At 44.1% G+C, this 20,311-nt stretch overlaps 1 protein-coding gene across 1 annotated transcript in view; it reads left to right on the top strand.

The window, feature by feature from the left end:
• The window catches only part of LOC126455845 (uncharacterized), a 104,524-nt gene that overhangs the window by 4,432 nt on the left and 79,781 nt on the right, over positions 1-20,311 (top strand). Inside the window, exon 2 of the mRNA XM_050091606.1 lies at positions 19,632-20,020. Within this exon, the coding sequence (XP_049947563.1) occupies positions 19,632-20,020 (389 nt within the window). The remainder of the gene's footprint in view (positions 1-19,631; positions 20,021-20,311) is intronic.

Below are 20,311 nucleotides of genomic sequence, written 5' to 3'. Positions count from 1 at the left end.
AATTTCTTAAATCTGTTGTCATTTACGGCATAAATTCCTCTTCTAAAATTACTGTTGTGTTTCTGACTATCTGGGAGGAGACTGAGTAGTGGAAAGTGTTACTTTTACACATAAACAAGAACGATCTGTCACACTACTACACTGTAAAACACAGTTTATATGTAATTCATGTCACACAGTCTCATACGGAACCTACATCCGTTTTCTTTTATATACTGTATATGATAAGATACTGTCATCCCACTTCGATTCTGTGTGAGAGGATGAATGAGTAAATGTATTTCTAGTTGCATGCTGGATGGTAGCAGACAAGCCTGTCTGCTAGAGAACAGTAGGACCAACGTCGGAACAGGTAGCTAGGCTTTCTAAAAGCAAAGAGGTTTCTATCCTTAGTATGGTCCCGTCCGTCCCTTGTCATGTTGGTATAGGAAGCTGCCTCTCTGGTCACTTTCGTTTGTATCTGTCAAGCACCCTCGGTAGGGGCCCAGGCAGTCTGTCCGTGGCGAGCGTCTGAAGTGGTAAGATCTCTGGCTAAGCGCGTGTCTGCTAAGTCCGTAGGACAATAGATTTCTTAAGTTCAGCCTAACTGAAAATTTAATCACCTTTATTTCAGGTTTAGCTCTAAAATATCTAATGTTATCTTAAATTGCTACGCAGTGTAATTCGAGTGTGAAGTTCAGAATATATTCCGGAAGTTGCTTTGTCACTACTTTGTGAGTAAAGTGGAACCACGTGTTGATCAGTAACTCTAACTAAGATCATCAATCGTAAATGCGAAAGTGCGTGCGATTATAACGTCTCGTCTTGACAATATTTTTCAATATAGCAACTTTTCTTTATGTTCAACCCACGTGGGGTGTACTTTGTGAGACCAGTACCACGTGCTTATACAATTGTTTGACCCATCAGGTTAATAGTAAGACGATAGTAACCAGTTTGAGGTTTTTCTTTTGTAAATTGCTTTTCGATCTAATTTATTTTAATTATCAAAATTATTGTGGAGTTACACTCCTTGTGTAAACCAAGTTGACCACCTGAAGCATGTGGTGTAATCATCAAAGTAGCCCTCAGCTATTCTTTTCAGGAAGATTTCACAGAGAGTTAGTATGAATTTAGTATACCAGTGTGTGGTAATTACATGACGGACAGGATTGTGCTACGAACGTAACTTCTTTGGGTGAAAATTGAATCAGTTGGTTGTGGTTAATTTCCTCTTGCATATGTTTCAACATTCTTCGTGTGTTATTTTATGAATGCAGTGTTGTATGCAGTCTCCCAATCTTGGCTCCATATTTGAAGTGTTCCATAAGATTATAATCTCACATTTTCACAATCCTAAATAAGGCATCAGTTTAGTTATGAATCAAGTTTAATATGCTGAAATTTCAATGATCAATGTTAAAATAAATTTCCAAATGTAAACTGATTTATTTCTTTTTATTTAAATTCTCTTTTTTCATATATATATCACCGGTTGTCGTATGACTATTAAAAGATTATAATTAATGTTAGTCTGGTTGGGAATTTGGTAAGCTAGACTGGATACCTGGTGAAACAGTTGCGCAGTAATGCAAGGTTAACTTCCCCACATAGCTCACAGCTTTTAACCCGCTTTTATTGTCTATCAGCACCGCTTTCAGAGCAAAATAGAGCAACAACATTACAATACCACGACATCCCCTGCAGCGTCTATCATCGGCTCATGACTACATCGATTATACACAACACGAACGTAAAACCGTGGCCTGGTCAGAGGCGTCCCGATTTCATTTGGTAAGAGCTGATGGCAGGATTCGAGTGCTGTGGGGATCTCACGAAGCCTTGGACCCAAACTGTGAACAAGGCAATGCAATAAGCTGAGTGTGGTTTCGTAACGATTGGGCTGTGTTTATATGGAATAGACTGTGTTCTCTGGTTCAAATAAGTCGATCATTCATGGATTCCGTGTTCCCAAACGACGATGGAATTTTTATAGATGACAGTGCTCTACGTCACTGGGCCACAGTTGCTCGTGATTTATTTCAAGAACATTCTGCACAATTCGAGCGAATGATTTGGGCACCCAAATTGTCCTGCATGAATCCCATCGAATATTCATGGGACGCAAGCAAGAGTTCAATTCGTGCACGAAGTCCTGCACCGGCAACACATTCGCAATTATGGACTACTGTAGAGACTGAATGGCTCAATTTTCCTGCAAGGTACTTCCAGCAACTTGTTCAGTCCATACCGTGTCGAACTTCTGGGCTGTGACGGGCAAAAGAAGGTCAGACACGATGTTAAGAGCCATCCCATGACTGCGGACACCTTAGTGTATGAAACGTCCCCTTAGAAAAATTTAAAAATGACAGTGCTGGAAAACCTCTTACGTTACTTGATTTTCATACAGCTGAGCAGAACTGAAGGTACTCAGACATTTCTCTCTTTACTTATTCTGATCAACACTAAACTGACACACAATATTTTTAGCGCAACGCAATCTGAATTTCAATAATCCCTACAAAAGAATGGCCCTGACTAACAATAACCTATACCTTTCATGAATCACTTACCTCACAAAAATCTTCGTTACTCGAACTACTGCAATACAGCGAGCGCCAATACTGCCAGCTAAATAAAGGATTCTAACTACTGAAACACTAACTACTGATGGGCATAGTTAGCAAATGAAAGATTTTGATAGAGTCAAACAATGTATTTACCTTAATAGTGTTCAAAAGCCATAATATATATATCAGTTCATGATATCCAGTATTACAAATTTCGTTTTTCTGACGGACACATGTCCAGATCGTCCGCTCTCAAAATTCTGCCATCTCTCTCCCTACATCGACCACTGCTGGCGGCTCACCTCCAACTGCGCAACGCTACGCGCTGTTCACATCCAACTGCCCAACACTACAATAGCAAATATTCCAACAATGCAAACCAGCCACAGACTGCACACAGCACAGTCAGTGATTTTCATACAGAGCGCTACGTGGCGTTACCAACATGAAAACCTAAACAGCCTACTTACAAGTGTACATGCTATTTAATGAGAAATAGTGAATATTTTAGGAGATTGTGACACATATGGTGATTCAGCTGCCCCTATCAATGTCGTTTTATGTAACACGCAATGTCATATCTCGCCTTCAAAAATCTCGAGTAAGATTTGCAAGTTCTATCGCTCACTGCGCGCAAACTCTTAGTCCTACAGAAAAAAATAAGCAGTTAATTTAATTTATTTAAATTTTCTACTGGGACACATTTTCCCTGGAGGCCGTAGTTTTCGAGTTATTTAAGAAAAACGTAACCTTCAGACGCACTGCCGCTACCACAATTAGCCCCCACTGGTCAGGATTTCTAGTATGTTGTTCCCAGCACTCCCTCCTAAAATGTACAAGAATTTCCGACTGCAAGAATTATCTTGGACAATATGCCCGTTTTGACTTTCACTGACAGGCCATATTTTGTCACCAGCCTTGTCAGGCACTTACAAATTACTGAGTTGACATCCGTGTAAATTTTACCTAACAATTTTATGATTTTTAACATCATAAAATAAGCAATAACGTCGTTCTGTTCGTCAGGCCTTATAACTACAGAACTGCTGCGCTAGTAAGGGTTAAGTTGGTATCTAATTGTCAATATCATTACTTTTAGCATAACGTTTACAAAAGTCGCTTTTCTTTCATTGCCCTCGCAGGCATGATTAAATTGTTAATGTTAACTAAATAGCCGACTATGCTGCCGGCTTATCAGCCCGTTCTATAGAAAGGAAAAAAAAATCGGAAATTCTTGTTGTGTGACAGGAGGGAGTGCCACGAACAACATGGTAGAAATCCCGACTGTTAAGGGATGAATGTAGGAGTGGGAGTACGTTTGAAGGTTACAATTGTGCGTTTTTCTTGAATAACTCTAAACCTACGGCCTCTAGCGAAACCTTATCACAGTACAAAATTTAACTACATTAAATTTCCTATAGAAACGTCCTATTAATTTCTTCTTTCTAGCGAGCGAGAAAAATGAAAATTTAGTGCGTGGTTTTTGAAGACCAGATATAACATGGCGGGTTGCATAAAACGACATCGGCAGGGCCAGCTGAATCACCTAGTGTGCTAATTCGAATCAAACATTCCGAATAACATACCTCCAAATGTTATTTGTTACAGATACAGGAGTGCTAGAACGTAACCCAAACAGTAGGCGATATGACTACGTTCAAGGTCGACTTTCGTGATTTCTATCTACTACATCAATCTACTTTCGAATTCTCTTCGGAATACCACAAAGGGTTCAAACGGCTCTGAGCACTATGGGACTTAACATCTTAGGTAATAAGTCCCCTATAACTTAGAACTACTTAAACCTAACTAACCTAAGGACATCACACACATCCATGCCCAAGGCAGGATTCGAACCCGTGACCGTAGCGGTCGCACGGTTCCAGACTGTAATGCTTAGAACCGCTCGGCCACCCCGGCCGGCGGAATACCACATGTAGCTCTTTTAAGATCGTCTCAGCATTCTTTTACGAAAGTATCACTATTCGTAGTACGAATGATCAATTCGTCACTTGTGTTTACTTTTACTTTGTATACTTCACCTGTTAACCACCCCATAGAAACCAAAGGGGTAATCTCTCTTGTGGACAAGATGATATGTTACGTTTCTTGGACACTAAACTGCAATTGAGACAACACACGAACATTTGTTCACCAAACGCTGCTCATGACACACAGCATTTGAAGGTGACCATTCTGGGGCGAAACCGGTAACAGACATATCGTAAAAAAGTATGTGTCAAATATAAACAGAAGTAGGTAATAAGTCAATCACTAATCTCTTTCAATAGAAACCTTTTTATCACAAAATGTATATTTTCTTCCTCATCTTATCACAAACACGTTAGTAAATCGCTAATCCAAGAGAAGATCGAAATATATGCATCCCCTTAGCAACGAACAAACTTTCATAATAAAATATCCTCGCAAGTGCAGAGGTACATCGCCGCACTTATTCGCGATTTGATAAATGCCTTTCGTATAACTGGACGTTTAATGTAACGCAAAAGCAAACCTGCAGGCACGAATTTTCAATTCCATATTAAATTTTGCTGATATTTGTAGACTGGAAATTGCATTAAAACTTGTATTAAAAATGTCGCAGCATTTAACCGTTCTGTGAAATTTCAATTTCATTGACAAATTAGGAAGTTTAATAAGGGCATCGGTTGTTGTCGGTAAACACACACACACACACACACACACACACACACACACACACACACACACACGTAAAGCGCGCGCGCATACACACACATTTACACCAAATTATCGACACAGCGCTGTTTATCAGAATGAGTTTTTTAGCCAAAAACTCTAGTCGCCTTCGCACTTCAATAACAAAAATGTTAACATGTAAATGAAAAACTAAACTCTAGAAGGGTGAACACCATTGCAAAGACTTTTTTTCCAACTGAAATGCCGCTCTCACTTTATATTCCATCGCTTACAGCCTGCAATAGACAGACCACTGGTTCTAATTTCTTTTTTTTAACCAGACCTGGTAGTTTTGCCAAGGGGAGCCTATACCAGAAGGTTTACATCTCTATTTTTGCCTTGTTCTTAAAATGCCGTTGCCGGAAATGTGTACAATGATGTGCTTACTCCAAGAACAACATATTTCTCAAGACAAACAAAACTGGGTTGTTACGTGCAAACGAGTCTGAAGCAAAGGATGCTCGAGGACGCATTCGAATCGAACTGACGTCCAACTCCAGTCACAATAAGCAGAGTTCCTAAAAGGATGAGACAGGCACTTAAAACTCATTGTGAGATAAACTCTATTACGAACTGACATTACTCGATCAGGCGAATCTGCTGTGTGTGTTCCTGTAAAGGATATCGTTGTATCGCCCGTTTCAAAGCAACTCGTTTGATTTGCCGCTTTAATTGCTTCTGTGACTGTGCTCACTACAGAATATCTTTGCCTCCACACGAAAAGTACATCGAATTTGTAAGAAAAATAGTTTACTTTGATTCGTGGTACTTGTTGCTGAGAACACAGTTAAGTACCCTGTTCCTTCTTCGCCCTTAGTCTGAATGCTGACAGTACTGCTGCAGCAATGACGTGCACCGGAACATACTACGAAAGCTTAAGAATAAAAGAACGAAAGTTAGAAAGAAAAACTAATACAATAACCGTGTCACAGTACAGAATATTACAAAATATAACTGTGGTGTCACTGCCAGACACCACACTTGCTAGGTGGTAGCTTAAATCGGCCGCGGTCCATTTAGTACATGTCGGACCCGCGTGTCGCCACTGTGTAATCGCAGACCTAGCGCCACCACCAAGGCAGGTCTCGTGATACGAGAGAGCACTCGCCCCAGTTGTACGAGAACCTAGCTACCGCCCAGTTGTACGAGAACCTAGCTACAGCCCAGTTGTACGAAGCCTTTCTCTCTCATTAGCCGAGAGACAGAATAGCCATCAGCTGAGTTAATGGCTACGAACTAGCAAGGAGCCATTTGTATCAGTGCCTATAGCTTACGAGTATTCAAGAGAGATGTATTCCAAGGACTAATAAAAAGATAAGTAATAAGCATCTACATACTTTTCTTCTTATTCATTTATAAGTTCTCATGTTCCAGACTTCACGCCCGTCGGCGTTAGCCTTGCGTGCCCTATCGGCTACAGCGTTAGTCTAGAGTTCATTTTCAGCCATCTCAACTTCACGGTGTCGGCCCAGCTACCGACACAACAATAACCTCATCTTTAGCACAGTCTCTCTTGGCAAAAGATATTTCAGAAAGCTGTAGAAAGTCCAAAGCAAAGTCAATGAGGGTATTTATACAATCCAAACAATCTCTTGCAGAACAATCTGATTTTGAAGATAAAAAGAGGTAGTAATCCAAGTTATTACATTCTATTTATCAATATCCTCTAACATATGATGGTACTGCGACACTCCACTCTTTGACTGTCGCACACACGCACAAACAGGTGATACTGAAATGTAACCAACTTAAAGAGCACATGACAATGTTAGTCTCTCCATATAACCTGTATTATATATTAAATAGAATTCTCGGGAGTATCATCTCTTCCCCTAGCTCATATTTAATGAGAATATTTCACACAGTTCATGGTCTTGTATGGCCGAAAAATCGCATGTTATCCCGTATCTAATCACTACGGAATATACATTCACTCACATTTTAAAACTTTAGTGTGAGACAGCGGACAAAACTGTTGCAGAAATAAATTAATAACTGCTCCAACCTTTGGTTCCGACCAAGGCTTTCGGGAGGAAAATGCTCGAATTGGAAATAAATATTCCCATTACCCCTCTGCCCCCCCCCCCCTCCACAGCAACAACATGAGTATGTGGTTGCAAATAAGTGAACATTACTCTGGACTGGACCACTATCCGTTTGCTTTGTTCATCGGGAGAGACAATGGAAAGGATAAAAAATGAATCAACTAAGTAAATAAACACGTGTTAAGATAGAGTGTACAGAATTTTTCAGTCAGCCAACACAAGCTCAAGGAGCACTATTAGTACAAATTTAAGCACCGTGAAGGTGAAAAGGCAGATTCCGTCCTCTTAGATTATAAATAGTATTTCGACAATACAGCATGACACAGACAACCAACCAAGATACAATCAAGCGGAGTACCTTGGTAAATACCCGATTAGTGCAAAAAGAGTTGTTGATTGAACAATTATAGTAGGTTACACAAGATGGAGAATGTCGACAGAGACGTGTGTGTGCATGACGGGGCGGGGGGGGAGAGGAAGAGGGGGGAGGGAGGTAGTAAGGGAGAGGGAGAGAGGGAGAGGGAGAGAGATAGTGAGAGAGGGAGAGTGAGAGAGGGAGAGAGGGAGAGGGGGGAGAGGGGAGAGAGAGAGAGAGAGAGAGAGAGAGAGAGAGATATTGAACACAGCAGTGCAGTGAAGTATAATCACGAAAAAAAAATAAAGGGATCTTAACATTAATGTAAAACCCTAACCTGAAATAGTTAATCATGTTGCCAAATTTCTCGTAAGGGATGGACAAAATGTTACGAAAACGCATTTCTTTCAAAGTTTGCACACTTTTAGTAGTTCACGAGGACAACACGATGTGCAAGTAGTAAGGTGTACTACTTAGGCCATTTCTAGAAATTCGCAAAAGAAATCTTAGGCGTCGAGTATATACCGCCGCGTTGTGACTCTCAGCGTGGCAAGGCGGCGGTCATGTGCTCCGATTATCATGCTGTATTGTCGAAATACTATTCATAATCTAAGAGGACGGAATCCGCCTTTTCACCTTCACGGTGCTTAAATTTGTACTAATAGTGCTCCTTGAGCTTGTGTTGGCTGACTGAAAAATTCTGTACACTCTATCTTAACACGTGTTTATTTACTTAGTTGATTCATTTTTTATCCTTTCCATTGTCTCTCCCGATGAACAAAGCAAACGGATAGTGGTCCAGTCCAGAGTAATGTTCACTTATTTGCAACCACATACTCATGTTGTTGCTGTGGAGGGGGGGGGGGGGGTAGAGGGGTAATGGGAATATTTATTTCCAATTCGAGCATTTTCCTCCCGAAAGCCTTGGTCGGAACGAAAGGTTGGAGCAGTTATTAATTTATTTCTGCAACAGTTTTGTCCGCTATCTCACACTAAAGTTTTAAAATGTGAGTGAATGTATATTGCGTAGTGATTAGATACGGGATAACATGCGATTTTTCGGCCATACAAGACCATGAACTGGGTGGATTACTGGGTCGAGTCCTGCTCATATATTTTTTTCTTTAAATTTGTATTTCGCGTCATACATGGTTTGCATCCAAATTGCATTGCTCAAAACGTCGATCACAAGATGCTTTCTGTTGTCACGACACCATTTTTTCTAGAACTGAAGTGGACGCACACTGCTGCTACCAAGCGGGAACCATGTAAAACTCGCTAGTTTGCTATTTCCAACAGTACATTGTTCACGCACATGCCCCAAATAACATAATAGTTACGATTCTTTTTTTAGTTGCGGTGCTGACCAAGTTCGAAACACGATACAGTTGCCACGCAGCTATTCGGCTTGCAGAAGCAGTGCGGTAACATTACGGCGGCCGCATCGCCTCTCTGTAGAAATTCAGCCAAACGCAATGACCGGGCGGTGTGCGCCGAACAAATGCCTATTACGCGGCCGTTACACGTGTGCCTGGGAGACACGGCTTACGGTAGCGCCGCTAGTGGCCGGTAATCGAACGATATCAGCGGCAGTAATCGCGCCGATGGCTTTTGTCGGCGAGCGCGCGACGCGGAGGAGTGTTTACTTAATAGAGTGGCTCTCACCGGCTAACGTCAGGTATTTCGAGAGGGTCCCCACGTGCGTAGCACCCATTCTGTTCGAGAGCGTTAACGCATCGTTCCAAAACAGCGTAACTGCCCAACCAGTGCAAGCTCCGCGAATAAAACTTCGTTTAAATGCCGTAAAGCGACGCGGTAACGATAAAAACTCAACTACAGGAACATTTTTATGATATCTGAGCAAAGCAAAGCGTTACGTTTGCGCACATCAACTGTATCTATGTTCCTACGTAATGCGTCTGATTGGTTATAACAACGCGAGAAGCGAGACAGTTAAATAGCCACTGCCTGACAAAAAAGAGTGAAGCACCACGAAGACATGATGGATATCAGTGTAAATTTGTATAAGAACATATCGTTGTCGGCTATGCAGATTATTGGAGTTTCTATTTTCTGTGACAGATAGGCCGGCCGCGGTGGCCGAGCGGTTCTAGGCGCTTCAGTCCGGAACCGCGCGACTGCTACGGTCGCAGGTTCGAATCCTGCCTCGCTCATAGATGTGTGTGACGTCCTTAGGTTAGTTAGGTTTAAGTAGTTATAAGTTCTAGGGGTCTGATGACCTCAGATGTTAAGTCCAATAGTCCTCAAAGCCATTTTTTGGTGACGGATAGAACGGCCCCCAGAATACGTTAGATTTGTTCGCGTTTGGTGTAGTTGCCAGTGACGGTAAATCTCAATCGCGCCATGGTGCCTCATTCGGTAGAACATTTGTCCCCGAAATACAACGGTTCCAGGTTCGAGTCTCGGACCACGACACAATTATAATCTTTGCGGAAGCTTGTGCACATCGACATTGAAATTTCGTTGGTTGAAAGGAAGTTTGTTACTGACTTTGGTCCATGAATGCAATAAAGGCTATGAAACATTTTCATATATTTATTTACTCAATCTTTACATTCGTTATCCTTTACCTAAACAACTAAAGTAGCTCAAAACATATGTTTACGTGTAATAATTACTATTGCATTCGAAATTCTGGTATTGGCAAAAACTAATTCAAAGAAACAGAAAGAGAAAATGTTAAAAAAGGGAAACTACTATTGACTTTTTAACCTGTTACTTACCAGGATCACAGATTCCAGGAGGAGTTAATGCGTTTCTGCGGGTTACCTGTTACGAATCCATCGCACAGCTTTATCACGGATCAATATAAAGATTTGACACCCTAGTTGTCTGAATGTGTGATTTATTTAATTTAAAACACATGTTTCTCGAAGACATGATTCCACAATCAAGCCCTTTAGAGGCATATGCCATTAGCCACAGGCAAAAGACAAGGAAGCAACAAACATCCAGTGTCAGCCATTTAAGACTGCACAGTACAAACCATGGCGTAACATTCGTTGTTAGTGGTGGCACTTAACACTTTCGCAATGGCATAATACTTGTAGGAACTCGATAAGCCCTTCTCTGGTGAAAAGCCATTGTGTGCGGGAACCCTTGGACGCAGTAAGGCAAATCAGTAGCATTTTCGCCGGCCGGTGAGGCCGAGCGGTACTAGGCGCTTCAGTCTGGAAGTGCTTGACCGCTACGGTCGCAGGTTCGAATCCTGCCTCGGGCATGGATGTGTGTGATTTCCTTAGGTTAGTTAGGTTTAAGTAGTTCTAAGTTCTAGGGGACTGATGAGCTCAGATGTTAAGTCCCATAGCGCTCAGAGCCATTTTTTTTGTGACAGATAGAACGGCTCGCAGAACGCGTTAGATTTGTTCGCGTTTAGTGTTGTTGCCACGCCTGTTAGGGTATATACAGTGGGACAACAAATGTCATGGAATAGTGATATGCACACATACCGATAGCGGTAGCGTCGCGTACACAAGGTATAAAAACGCAGTGCATTGGTGGAGCTGTCATTTATATGGTTCAAATGGCTCTGAGCACTATGGGACTTAACATCTGAGGTCATGAGTCCCCTAGAACTTAGAACTACTTAAACCTAACTAACCTAAGGACATCACACACATCCATGCCCGAGGCAGGATTCGAACCTGCGACCGTAGCGGTCGCGCGGTTCCAGACTGTAGCGCCTACAACCGCTCGGCCACTACGGCCGGCTGTCATTTACAGTCAGGTGATTACGCAGACTGGACAGCGTTAACAGCCTGTGAATGAGGAATGGTAGTTGGAGCTAGAGGTATGGGACATTCTGTTTCGGGGATCGTTAGGAAATTCAATATTACGGGATCAACAATATCGAGTATGTGCTGAGAATACCAAATATCAGGCATCATGGTCAACGTAGTGGCCTACAAGCCTTCACTTAACGAACGAGAGCAGCACTATTGCGTAGAGTTTGAAAGGTCTCTGTTGGATTCCTTTCATGTTAATTTCTTAAATCTGTTGTCATTTACGGCATAAATTCCTCTTCTAAATTTACTGTGGCGTTTCTGACTATCTGGGAGGAGACTGAGTAGTGGAACGTGTTACTTTTACACATAAACAAGAACGATCTGTCACACTACTACACATTAAAACACAGTTTATATGTAATTCATGTCACACAGTCTCATACGGAACCTACATCCGCTTTCTTTTATATTCTGTATATGATAAGATACTGTCATCCCCCTTCCCTTCTGTGTGAAAGAATGAATGAGCAAATGTCTTTCTAGTTGCATGCTGGATGGTAGCAGACAAGCCCGTCTGCTAGAGAACAATAGGACCAACGTCGGAACAGGTAGCTACGCTTTCTAAAAGCAAAGAGGTTTCTATCCTTAGTATGGTCCTGTCCGTCCTTTGTCATGTTGGTATAGGAAACTGCCTCTCTGGTCACTTCCGTTTGTATTTGGGAAGCACGCTCGCTAGGAGCGCAGGTCAGTCTGTCCGCGCCGAGCGTCTGAAGTGGTAAGATGTCCGGCTAAGCGCGTGTCTACTAAGTCCGTAGGACAATGGATTTCTTAAGTTCAGCCTAACTGAAAATTTAATCACCTTTATTTCAGGTTTAGCTCTAAAATATCTAATGTTATCTTAAATTGCAACGCAGTGTAATTCACGTGTGAAGTTCAGAATATCTTCCGGTAGTTGCTTTGTCACTACTTTGTGAGTAAAGTGGAACCACGTGTTGATCAGTAGCTCTAACTACGTTCATCAATCATAAATGCGAAAGTGCGTGCGATTATAACGTCTCGTCTTGACAATATTTTTCAATATAGCAACTTTTCTTTATGTTCAACCCACGTGGGGTGTACTTTGTGAGATCAGTACCACGTGCTTATACAATTGTTTGACCCATCAGGTTAATAGTAAGACGATAGTAACCAGTTCGAAGTTTTTCTTTTGTAAATTGCTTTTCGATCTAATTTATTTTAATTATCAAAATTATTGTGGAGTTACACTCTTTGTGTAAACCAAGTTGACCACGTGAAGCATTTGGTGTAATCATCAAAGTAGCCCTCAGCTATTCTTTTCGGGAAGATTTCACAGAGAGTTAGTATGAATTTAGTATACCAGTGTGTGGTAATTACATGACGGACAGGATTGTGCTACGAACGTAACTTCTTTGGGTAAAAATTGAATCGGTTGGTTGTGGTTAATTTCCTCTTGCATGTGTTTCAACGTTCTTCGTGTGTTATTTTATGAATGCAGTGTTGTATGCAGTCTCCCAATCTTGGCACCACATTTGACGTGTTCTGTAAGATTACAAATTCACATTCTCACAGTCCTAAATAAGGCACCAGCTTAGTTGTGACTGAAGTTTAATATGCTGAAATTTCAATGATCAATGTTAAAATAAATTTCCAAATGTAAACTGATTTATTTCTTTTTATTTAAATTCTCTTTTTTTATATATATATCACCGGTTGTCGTATGACTATTAAAAGATTATAATTAATGTTAGTCTGGTTGGGAATGTGGTAAGCTAGACTGGATACCTGGTGAAACAGTTGCGCAGTAATGCAAGGTTAACTTCCCCATACAGCCCACAGCTTTTAACCTGCTTTTATTGTCTATCAGTACCGCTTTCATAGCAAATCAAAGCAACAACGTTACAAGTTGTCAGTGCTAAGAGACAAACAACACTACGTAAATTAACGGCACCACTCCCTGCACAAAGTGCCTATCCGCTGCAGATCTTCCTACCAATCGCTGCAATTTTGTAATGCTGCAACTTCTGTGTATACTACAGCATCATCCGCGGAAAGCCGCATGGAACTTCCGACAATATCTACTAGGTTTTTTATATATATTGTGAAATCAATGGTCCCATAACACTCCACTGTGGCACGCCAGAGGTTACTTTAACGTCTGTAGACGTCTTTCCACTAATTCAGTCAGAGACAGCAAAAGACTTGGAAAATCAGTTGAAGCAGGTGGGTAGTGGTTTGAAAAGGCAAGACGTTGTAAGTTGAATATCAAGAAATATAAAGCCAGGATAATAAAATATAGTGAAACTAAATTAGGCAGAACAGTGATGGGGGGGAGGGCGGGGCGGAGCGCACTAGTTCAGAAAAGGATACACTGTTGGTTTACTGGTGTGCCGAACTTCACGACGAAAGTAACTTTCGCGTTACGTGTCGCTGCCGAGAAACACCACTCGATGAAACTTGGACCACACACAGAAAAAAACTGCTACTGTGTAGTTACCACGATTCATAATGATCTCTTGGGGCCGGTCGTAGTGGCCGAGCGGTTCTAGGCGCTTCAGTCTGGAACCGCGCGACCGCTACGGTCGCAGGTTCGAATCCTGCCGCGGACATGGATGTGTGTGATGTCCTTAGGTTAGTTACGTTTAAGTAGTTCTAAGTTCTAGGGGACTGATGACCTCAGATGTTAAGTCCCATAGTGCTCAGAGCCATTTGAACCATTTTGAACGCGATCATGTTCCACAATGTTCCTGGATGCTTTAAGTGTTCCCACCTTTCACCGTCTGAGAGCATGTCCGCAATCACCGCTCAGACTGAATCTGTTCTTGTTGTAACAGCGACAGGACCGGTCGCGGCGTGGTCGCTAACGAAAACGCGGTGGGACCGAATGGGAGTGGCCCGCGAACAAACAAGGCGGATGAACGGGAATGGAAAGACAAGCATGATGACAGACAACTCATCATGCATTTCATTAATCTCTTCGTCATCCGCGGAGCTAGTTGGCATATAAACTTGTACTTCTGAGGCAGGCGTGGGCTTCGTGTCTATCTTGGCCACAATAATGCGTTCACTATGCTGTTCGTAGTAGCTTACCCGCGCTCCTATTTTTTATTCCTTATTAAACATACTCCTCTATTAACCCTATTTGATTTTGTATTGCTAAAATTTACAGACGCGGACTTCAATGCGAGATGCCTTTAATAGGTTCCACAACGAAACATTATGTCGAAATTTGGTAGAAAATCCTAAGAAATTCTGGTCGTATGTAAAGTACACAAGCGGCAAGACGCAGTGAATACCTTCGCTGCGCAGTGCCGATGGTACTGTTACGACGACTGTCCCGCTAAAGCCGAGTTACTGAACGCAGTTTTCCGAAATTCCTTCACCACGGAAGACGAATGGAATATTCCAGAATTTGAAACACCAACAGCTGCTAGCATGAGTTTCTTAGAAGTAGATGTTATGTCCTAGCCAGTAATGCCACCCGAGCCCGCTGCCAAAAAGGTTGGCAGCATCAAAGTCCGGACGCCGTCCGCATAAGCAGCGCCAGCGAGACAGCAAATCGCCGCAAGTCTGCGCGCGCCACCGCTGGCTTCTTGCTTCTTAAGCGCTGGAGTCGCGAGCGCTAGGACAGTTCTGCATTCGCCGCTCAGTTGTGTACTCGCCACCGAATTGTGTACTTGCTAGTCAGTTGTGTTTTCATCGCAGCAGAGTTGTTGTTTGTCGTCAGCCGACGCTGACCTAGCCGCTCCTACTCGAACTAGACAGATTTCTGTAGACACTGAGTTCACTACTGTGTTTGTGTATCTTCGTAAATAAAAGATAAGTACCGACTTTTATTTAATATGAGTGTTTGGGCTTTCATCTTTCTGTTCACTGTTCCAGCGGACCGGTCGGCCCGCTATTAAAAGTGTGGCGGTGACTTCGTAAGCCACTTCCACAGCCAAGTGTTTGTCGCTACGAACACCGCCACAAAACTGGCGACGAGGTCTTCCGAACTCGTGTGCAGGGCTGGTTCAACTTGTTCTTGTTATACTAATTATAGCGATAAACTTTTGGGGGCTGGTTTAATTTGTGTTCACTATGTCTGCCGAATCACAACAGTTGATCTTGTTACAGAGTCAGCAAATACAAAGTCTGGTGGAAGCAATCGCCAAACAAGCGGCTAATCCTCCAACGCAAACCGAACAAGCACAGGCAGCACCACCGTTCAGGGCTTTTGATGAATCCAGAGAAGAATGGCAAGAATATTTCGCGCAGTTGCAGGCGCACATGACAGTCTACAAAATCACAGGTACTGAGCGGCAGCTTTATTTAATTTCCACTGCAGGCGTGCAAATCTATCGACTCCTTTGTAAGTTGTTCCCGGAATCCCAGCCAGAAGCTTTAGACTATGACGTTGTTGTTAACAAGCTTGCTGAGTATTTCGAGTCGCGAGTTCATGTGGCAGCAGCCAAATTCAAGTTCTTCAGATTAAAGAAACTGCCACATCAATCTAATAAACAGTGGTTAACAGATTTACGGGGCCTCACCCGTCAGTGCCGATTTAATTGTGTGTGTGGAGCTTCCTACAGTGATGTCATGTTACGAGACGCTATTACTCAAAACATTGCAGATTCTCGTATTCGTGCTGCTATCTTAAAGTTGCCTGACCCGTCTTTAGAGACTGTGATGAACATCATTGAAGCCCAAGATACTTTTGACTATGCTGAGTGTGAGTTAGATCAGCCATGTATTTCTCAAATTGCCTGTGCTAAGCAAGTTACGTCACGCCCGCGGCCCCACCGGCAGAGTCAGACTGTAAACACTAGCCGGCCGCGTCATGTTCAACACATTCGTCAGCCGCGTGTGCAAAATGATAAAGTTAAGTCTTGCCCTAAGTGTGTTCTTGCTCATCCTCGTGAACGTTGCCCGTTAAGAAACGCGGTTTGTCACTTTTGTCAAAGGAAAGGACATATACAGACTGTTTGTTTGCGTAAACGCAAGAACAATTCTAGTGCTGCCCAGCCCATGGATATTCTTGTTCTTCAAAGCCAGCCCGCCCAGAAGGTCGCGTTTCAAGACTCTTCCACAGTTCGTGTGGGTAATAAACTTGTTCGCAATAAGCCACCCACCCAGCCCTCTGCTATGCGACCCAAGCGTACTTCAAACGGTGTAAAAAGTAATGTACAGACTGCAAGTGAAGCGGGAGTTGTTGTTCCACCCGCCCAACCCACGAGTTGTCGTAAGCGGCGAACACGCGCTAAACGCGCTGATTTTGTGTCTTCCGCCTCCACTGCAACGATCCAGAGACAGTGTAATAAACTATTTGTGAAGCTACGCATCCAGGATAAGACCTTCAATTTTCAATTAGACACTGGTGCGTCTGTGACTCTCATAAACAGTGCTACGTATGCGGCTATCGGCCGCCCTAAACTTTCAGCGGCAAAACATTCTTTGGCTACTTATAGTGGCGAACAAATTCCTGTGTTAGGTGTATGTAGCGCGCCAGCCACATTCTGTGGCAATACCAAAACAGTTTCATTCACAGTGCTCCGCGCTACAGACAGTGTAAACATTTTCGGATTAGACTGTTTTGACTTGTTTGGCCTGTCTATCCAAGACAATGTGTTGCAAATTAATTCTGTTGTTGTTCCTCAAGACAGCATAACCGATTTGTGTAAACGATACAGTGACATATTTAAAGACGAACTAGGTTGTGCTGCGAACTTTGCCGCTCATATTACGTTAAAAGATAATGCTCAGCCTCGATTTTGTCGTGCTCGTCCAGTGCCTCACGCCCTCCGGGCACCTGTAGAAGATGAACTTCGTCGTTGGCAAAACAACGGTGTTATTCAACCTGTTTCAGCGAGCCAGTGGGCTTCTCCCTTAGTTATTATAAAGAAACCGTCTGGCAAGTTACGTTTGTGTGCTGATTTTAAGTCGACAGTTAATCCTCAGACTGTCATTGATTCTTTTCCTTTGCCTAGACCGGACGAGCTGATGGATAAGTTAGGGGAAGCTCGTTTCTTTTCCAAAATTGATCTCCGTGAAGCATATTTGCAATTGCCCCTCGACGAGCAATCACAACAGTATTTTGTCATAAACACGTCGTTGGGGTTGTTCCGTTTTCTGCGTTTGCCTTTTGGTTGTGCGTCAGCTCCAGCTGTTTTTCAGCGTTTTTTGTCTCAACTTCTGGCTAAGGTGCCATCGTGTTGCAACTATTTAGACGATATTGTTGTGTCCGGTCGGACGCCTGCTGAACATTTCCGTAATTTGGAGTGTTTGTTTAAAGTGTTGTCTCAGGCAGGCCTACGTTGCAACATCGATAAATGTTCATTTTTCCTTACGGAGATGGAGTATCTGGGACATGTTATTAATGCTCAAGGCATTCATCCCTCCCAGTCACATTTAGCAGCTATTCGTGATTTGCCCGCCCCTCGCAATCTGCATGAATTGCAAGCAGTTCTTGGCAAATTGACGTATTATATTAGGTTTATACCTAATGCATCACAGATTGCTGCACCGTTGCATCGTCTCCGCCGTAAGAATGTTCCGTTTGTGTGGTCAACTGATTGCCAATCAGCCTTTCAGCAGCTTAAAGAGGCTTCATTGAATGATCGTTGTCTGGTCCATTACGACCCTAACAAGCCTCTGGTGTTAGCTTGTGATGCCTCTTCTTACGGCCTCGGTGCTGTGTTGTCTCACAGAGTCGGTAACACCGAACGTCCTATTGCGTTCGCATCTAAATTGCTAAACAAAGCTCAGTGTAATTATAGCCAATTGGACAAGGAAGCGTTGGCTATTGTGTTCGGTGTCACAAAATTCCATCACTACCTCTATGGTAGACCATTCTATTTAGTAACAGATCACAAGCCCCTGACGTCACTGTTGCATCCGTCTAAACCAGTTCCTCAGCGGACAGCTCAGAGACTACAACGTTGGGCTCTTTTGTTATCACAATACCAGTATGAGATACTGTATCGTCCTACAGCTCAGCATGCAAACGCTGACGCGCTTTCTAGATTGCCGATTGCTGCGGATGTTGTCTTCGATTCCTCTGAAGACTCTTGCCGTCAGATTGACGCCGATGAGCATCAATCCCTCCGGGATTTTCCGATTGATTATCGTCAGGTGGCACGTGAGACAGCTACGGATCCTCATCTGAGCTTACTATTACGTTTTGTTCAACGTGGTTGGCCGTCCAAGGCAAAGGACATATCGGATCCTGTGGTTCGTCGCTATTATCCGCAACGTCATCGGTTGTCTGTTTCGCACGGAGTTTTGCTGTTACGCACCGAGAATGACCAACTTCGTGTAGTGGTTCCCCAAGTGCTCCAATCCAAGGTCCTCGACTTGTTGCATCAAGGTCATTGGGGAGTGGTCCGCACCAAGCAGCTTGCCCGCCGTCATTGTACATGGATCGGCATTGATAAGCAGATTACGCAGATGTCTACAGATTGTTCGACGTGTGCCGAACTCCAAGCTGCTCCGCCTCAACGCTATTTTGAGTGGGCACGCCCTGGCGGTCCCTGGCAGCGAGTACATATTGATTTCGCTGGTCCATATTGGAATTCTCGTTGGCTCATCGTGATAGATGCATTTAGTAATTTTCCGTTTGTTGTGCCCATGCAGTCTACAACGTCTGCACAAACTATACAGGCGTTGACTTCAATTTTTTGTATTGAGGGTCTTCCAGAAGTTTTAGTGTCTGACAATGGTCCACAATTTACCTCTGCTGAATTTGAAAGTTTTTGTTCTGCCAATGGCATTCGCCATGTTCTTACTCCGCCGTTCCACCCTCAATCGAATGGTGCAGCGGAACGTTTTGTACGCACATTCAAGGATCATATGGACCGCCTTCGTGCTACACACTCTCGTCAGCAGGCCCTCATCACGTTTCTGTCGTCGTACCGGACCACGCCACGCGACGGCCCTTCGCCTGCGGAGCTTCTCCACGGCCGTCGTCATCGCACCCTACTACGGTTGTTGCACCCCCCGGATCGACCCGCCGCTTCTGAGCATCGCACGCGTTTTCAGCGCAACGACGCCGTTTTTTTCAGAGTTTATCACGGTCGCCGTCGTTGGGAACGTGGTACCGTGATAAGTGTCCAGGGTCGCGGTTTTTATACTGTTCAAGGTGCTACTGGGGTGCACAGGAGGCATCAGAACCAGTTGCGCCGCGCTGGCCGCCCGGATTCTGCCGCTCGTTCTTTGTCCACAGATTTGGTCCGCGGCGGGTTCCAGCCGCGCCTTCCGACTTCGCTGCCGCCCCCAGGGCAGCAGCAGCAGCAGCCGTCGCCGCTACCACGCCGACAGCCCGTCCCGTTGATGCCTCCCGCGCAGCTTCATCCGGGAGCGCCCCAGGTGGTCGCTCCGGCGCCTGCGGTCCCTCTTCAGTCGCCACCGCCTTTGGAGCTGATGGACGCCGACCCCTCAGCCGGGCCGCCTTCCCAAGCGGTGGCTGTGCAGCCTGTCCTGCAGCCGCTTTCCTTGGGCACCCCCGAGGAGTCTGACACCGTAGCGCCTTGTCCGGCGCCCACTCAGCAGCCGTCGACGCAGCGTCAGGAGACGCTGCCTCTCTTCGTGGATCCCGACGCCCCGTCGCGTCCAGTACCAGAAGCTGCGCCCGTGGCCACAGGCGTGCACCCTGACCTCGGTTTTCAGTCGGTGTTTCCCGAGGCCCCCCGCAGCCAATGCTGGGGTGCGGACCGGGGACTGCCACCGACAACAGTCTCCGCCCCGGTCTCTTCTGCTACGCCTGCGGCCCGACCCCTCCCCCGCCGTCGACGCTCGCCACGTCATTCAACGGTGCGGCGATTTGGGGGGGAGGAGTGTTATGTCCTAGCCAGTAATGCCACCCGAGCCCGCTGCCAAAAAGGTTGGCAGCATCAAAGTCCGGAC

The sequence above is a fragment of the Schistocerca serialis genome, chromosome 2, assembly GCF_023864345.2.
Source record: "Schistocerca serialis cubense isolate TAMUIC-IGC-003099 chromosome 2, iqSchSeri2.2, whole genome shotgun sequence".
Lineage (NCBI taxonomy): Eukaryota > Metazoa > Arthropoda > Insecta > Orthoptera > Acrididae > Schistocerca > Schistocerca serialis.
Note: the sequence above shows the minus strand (reverse complement) of the source record. Positions and strands in the feature narration are given on the sequence as shown.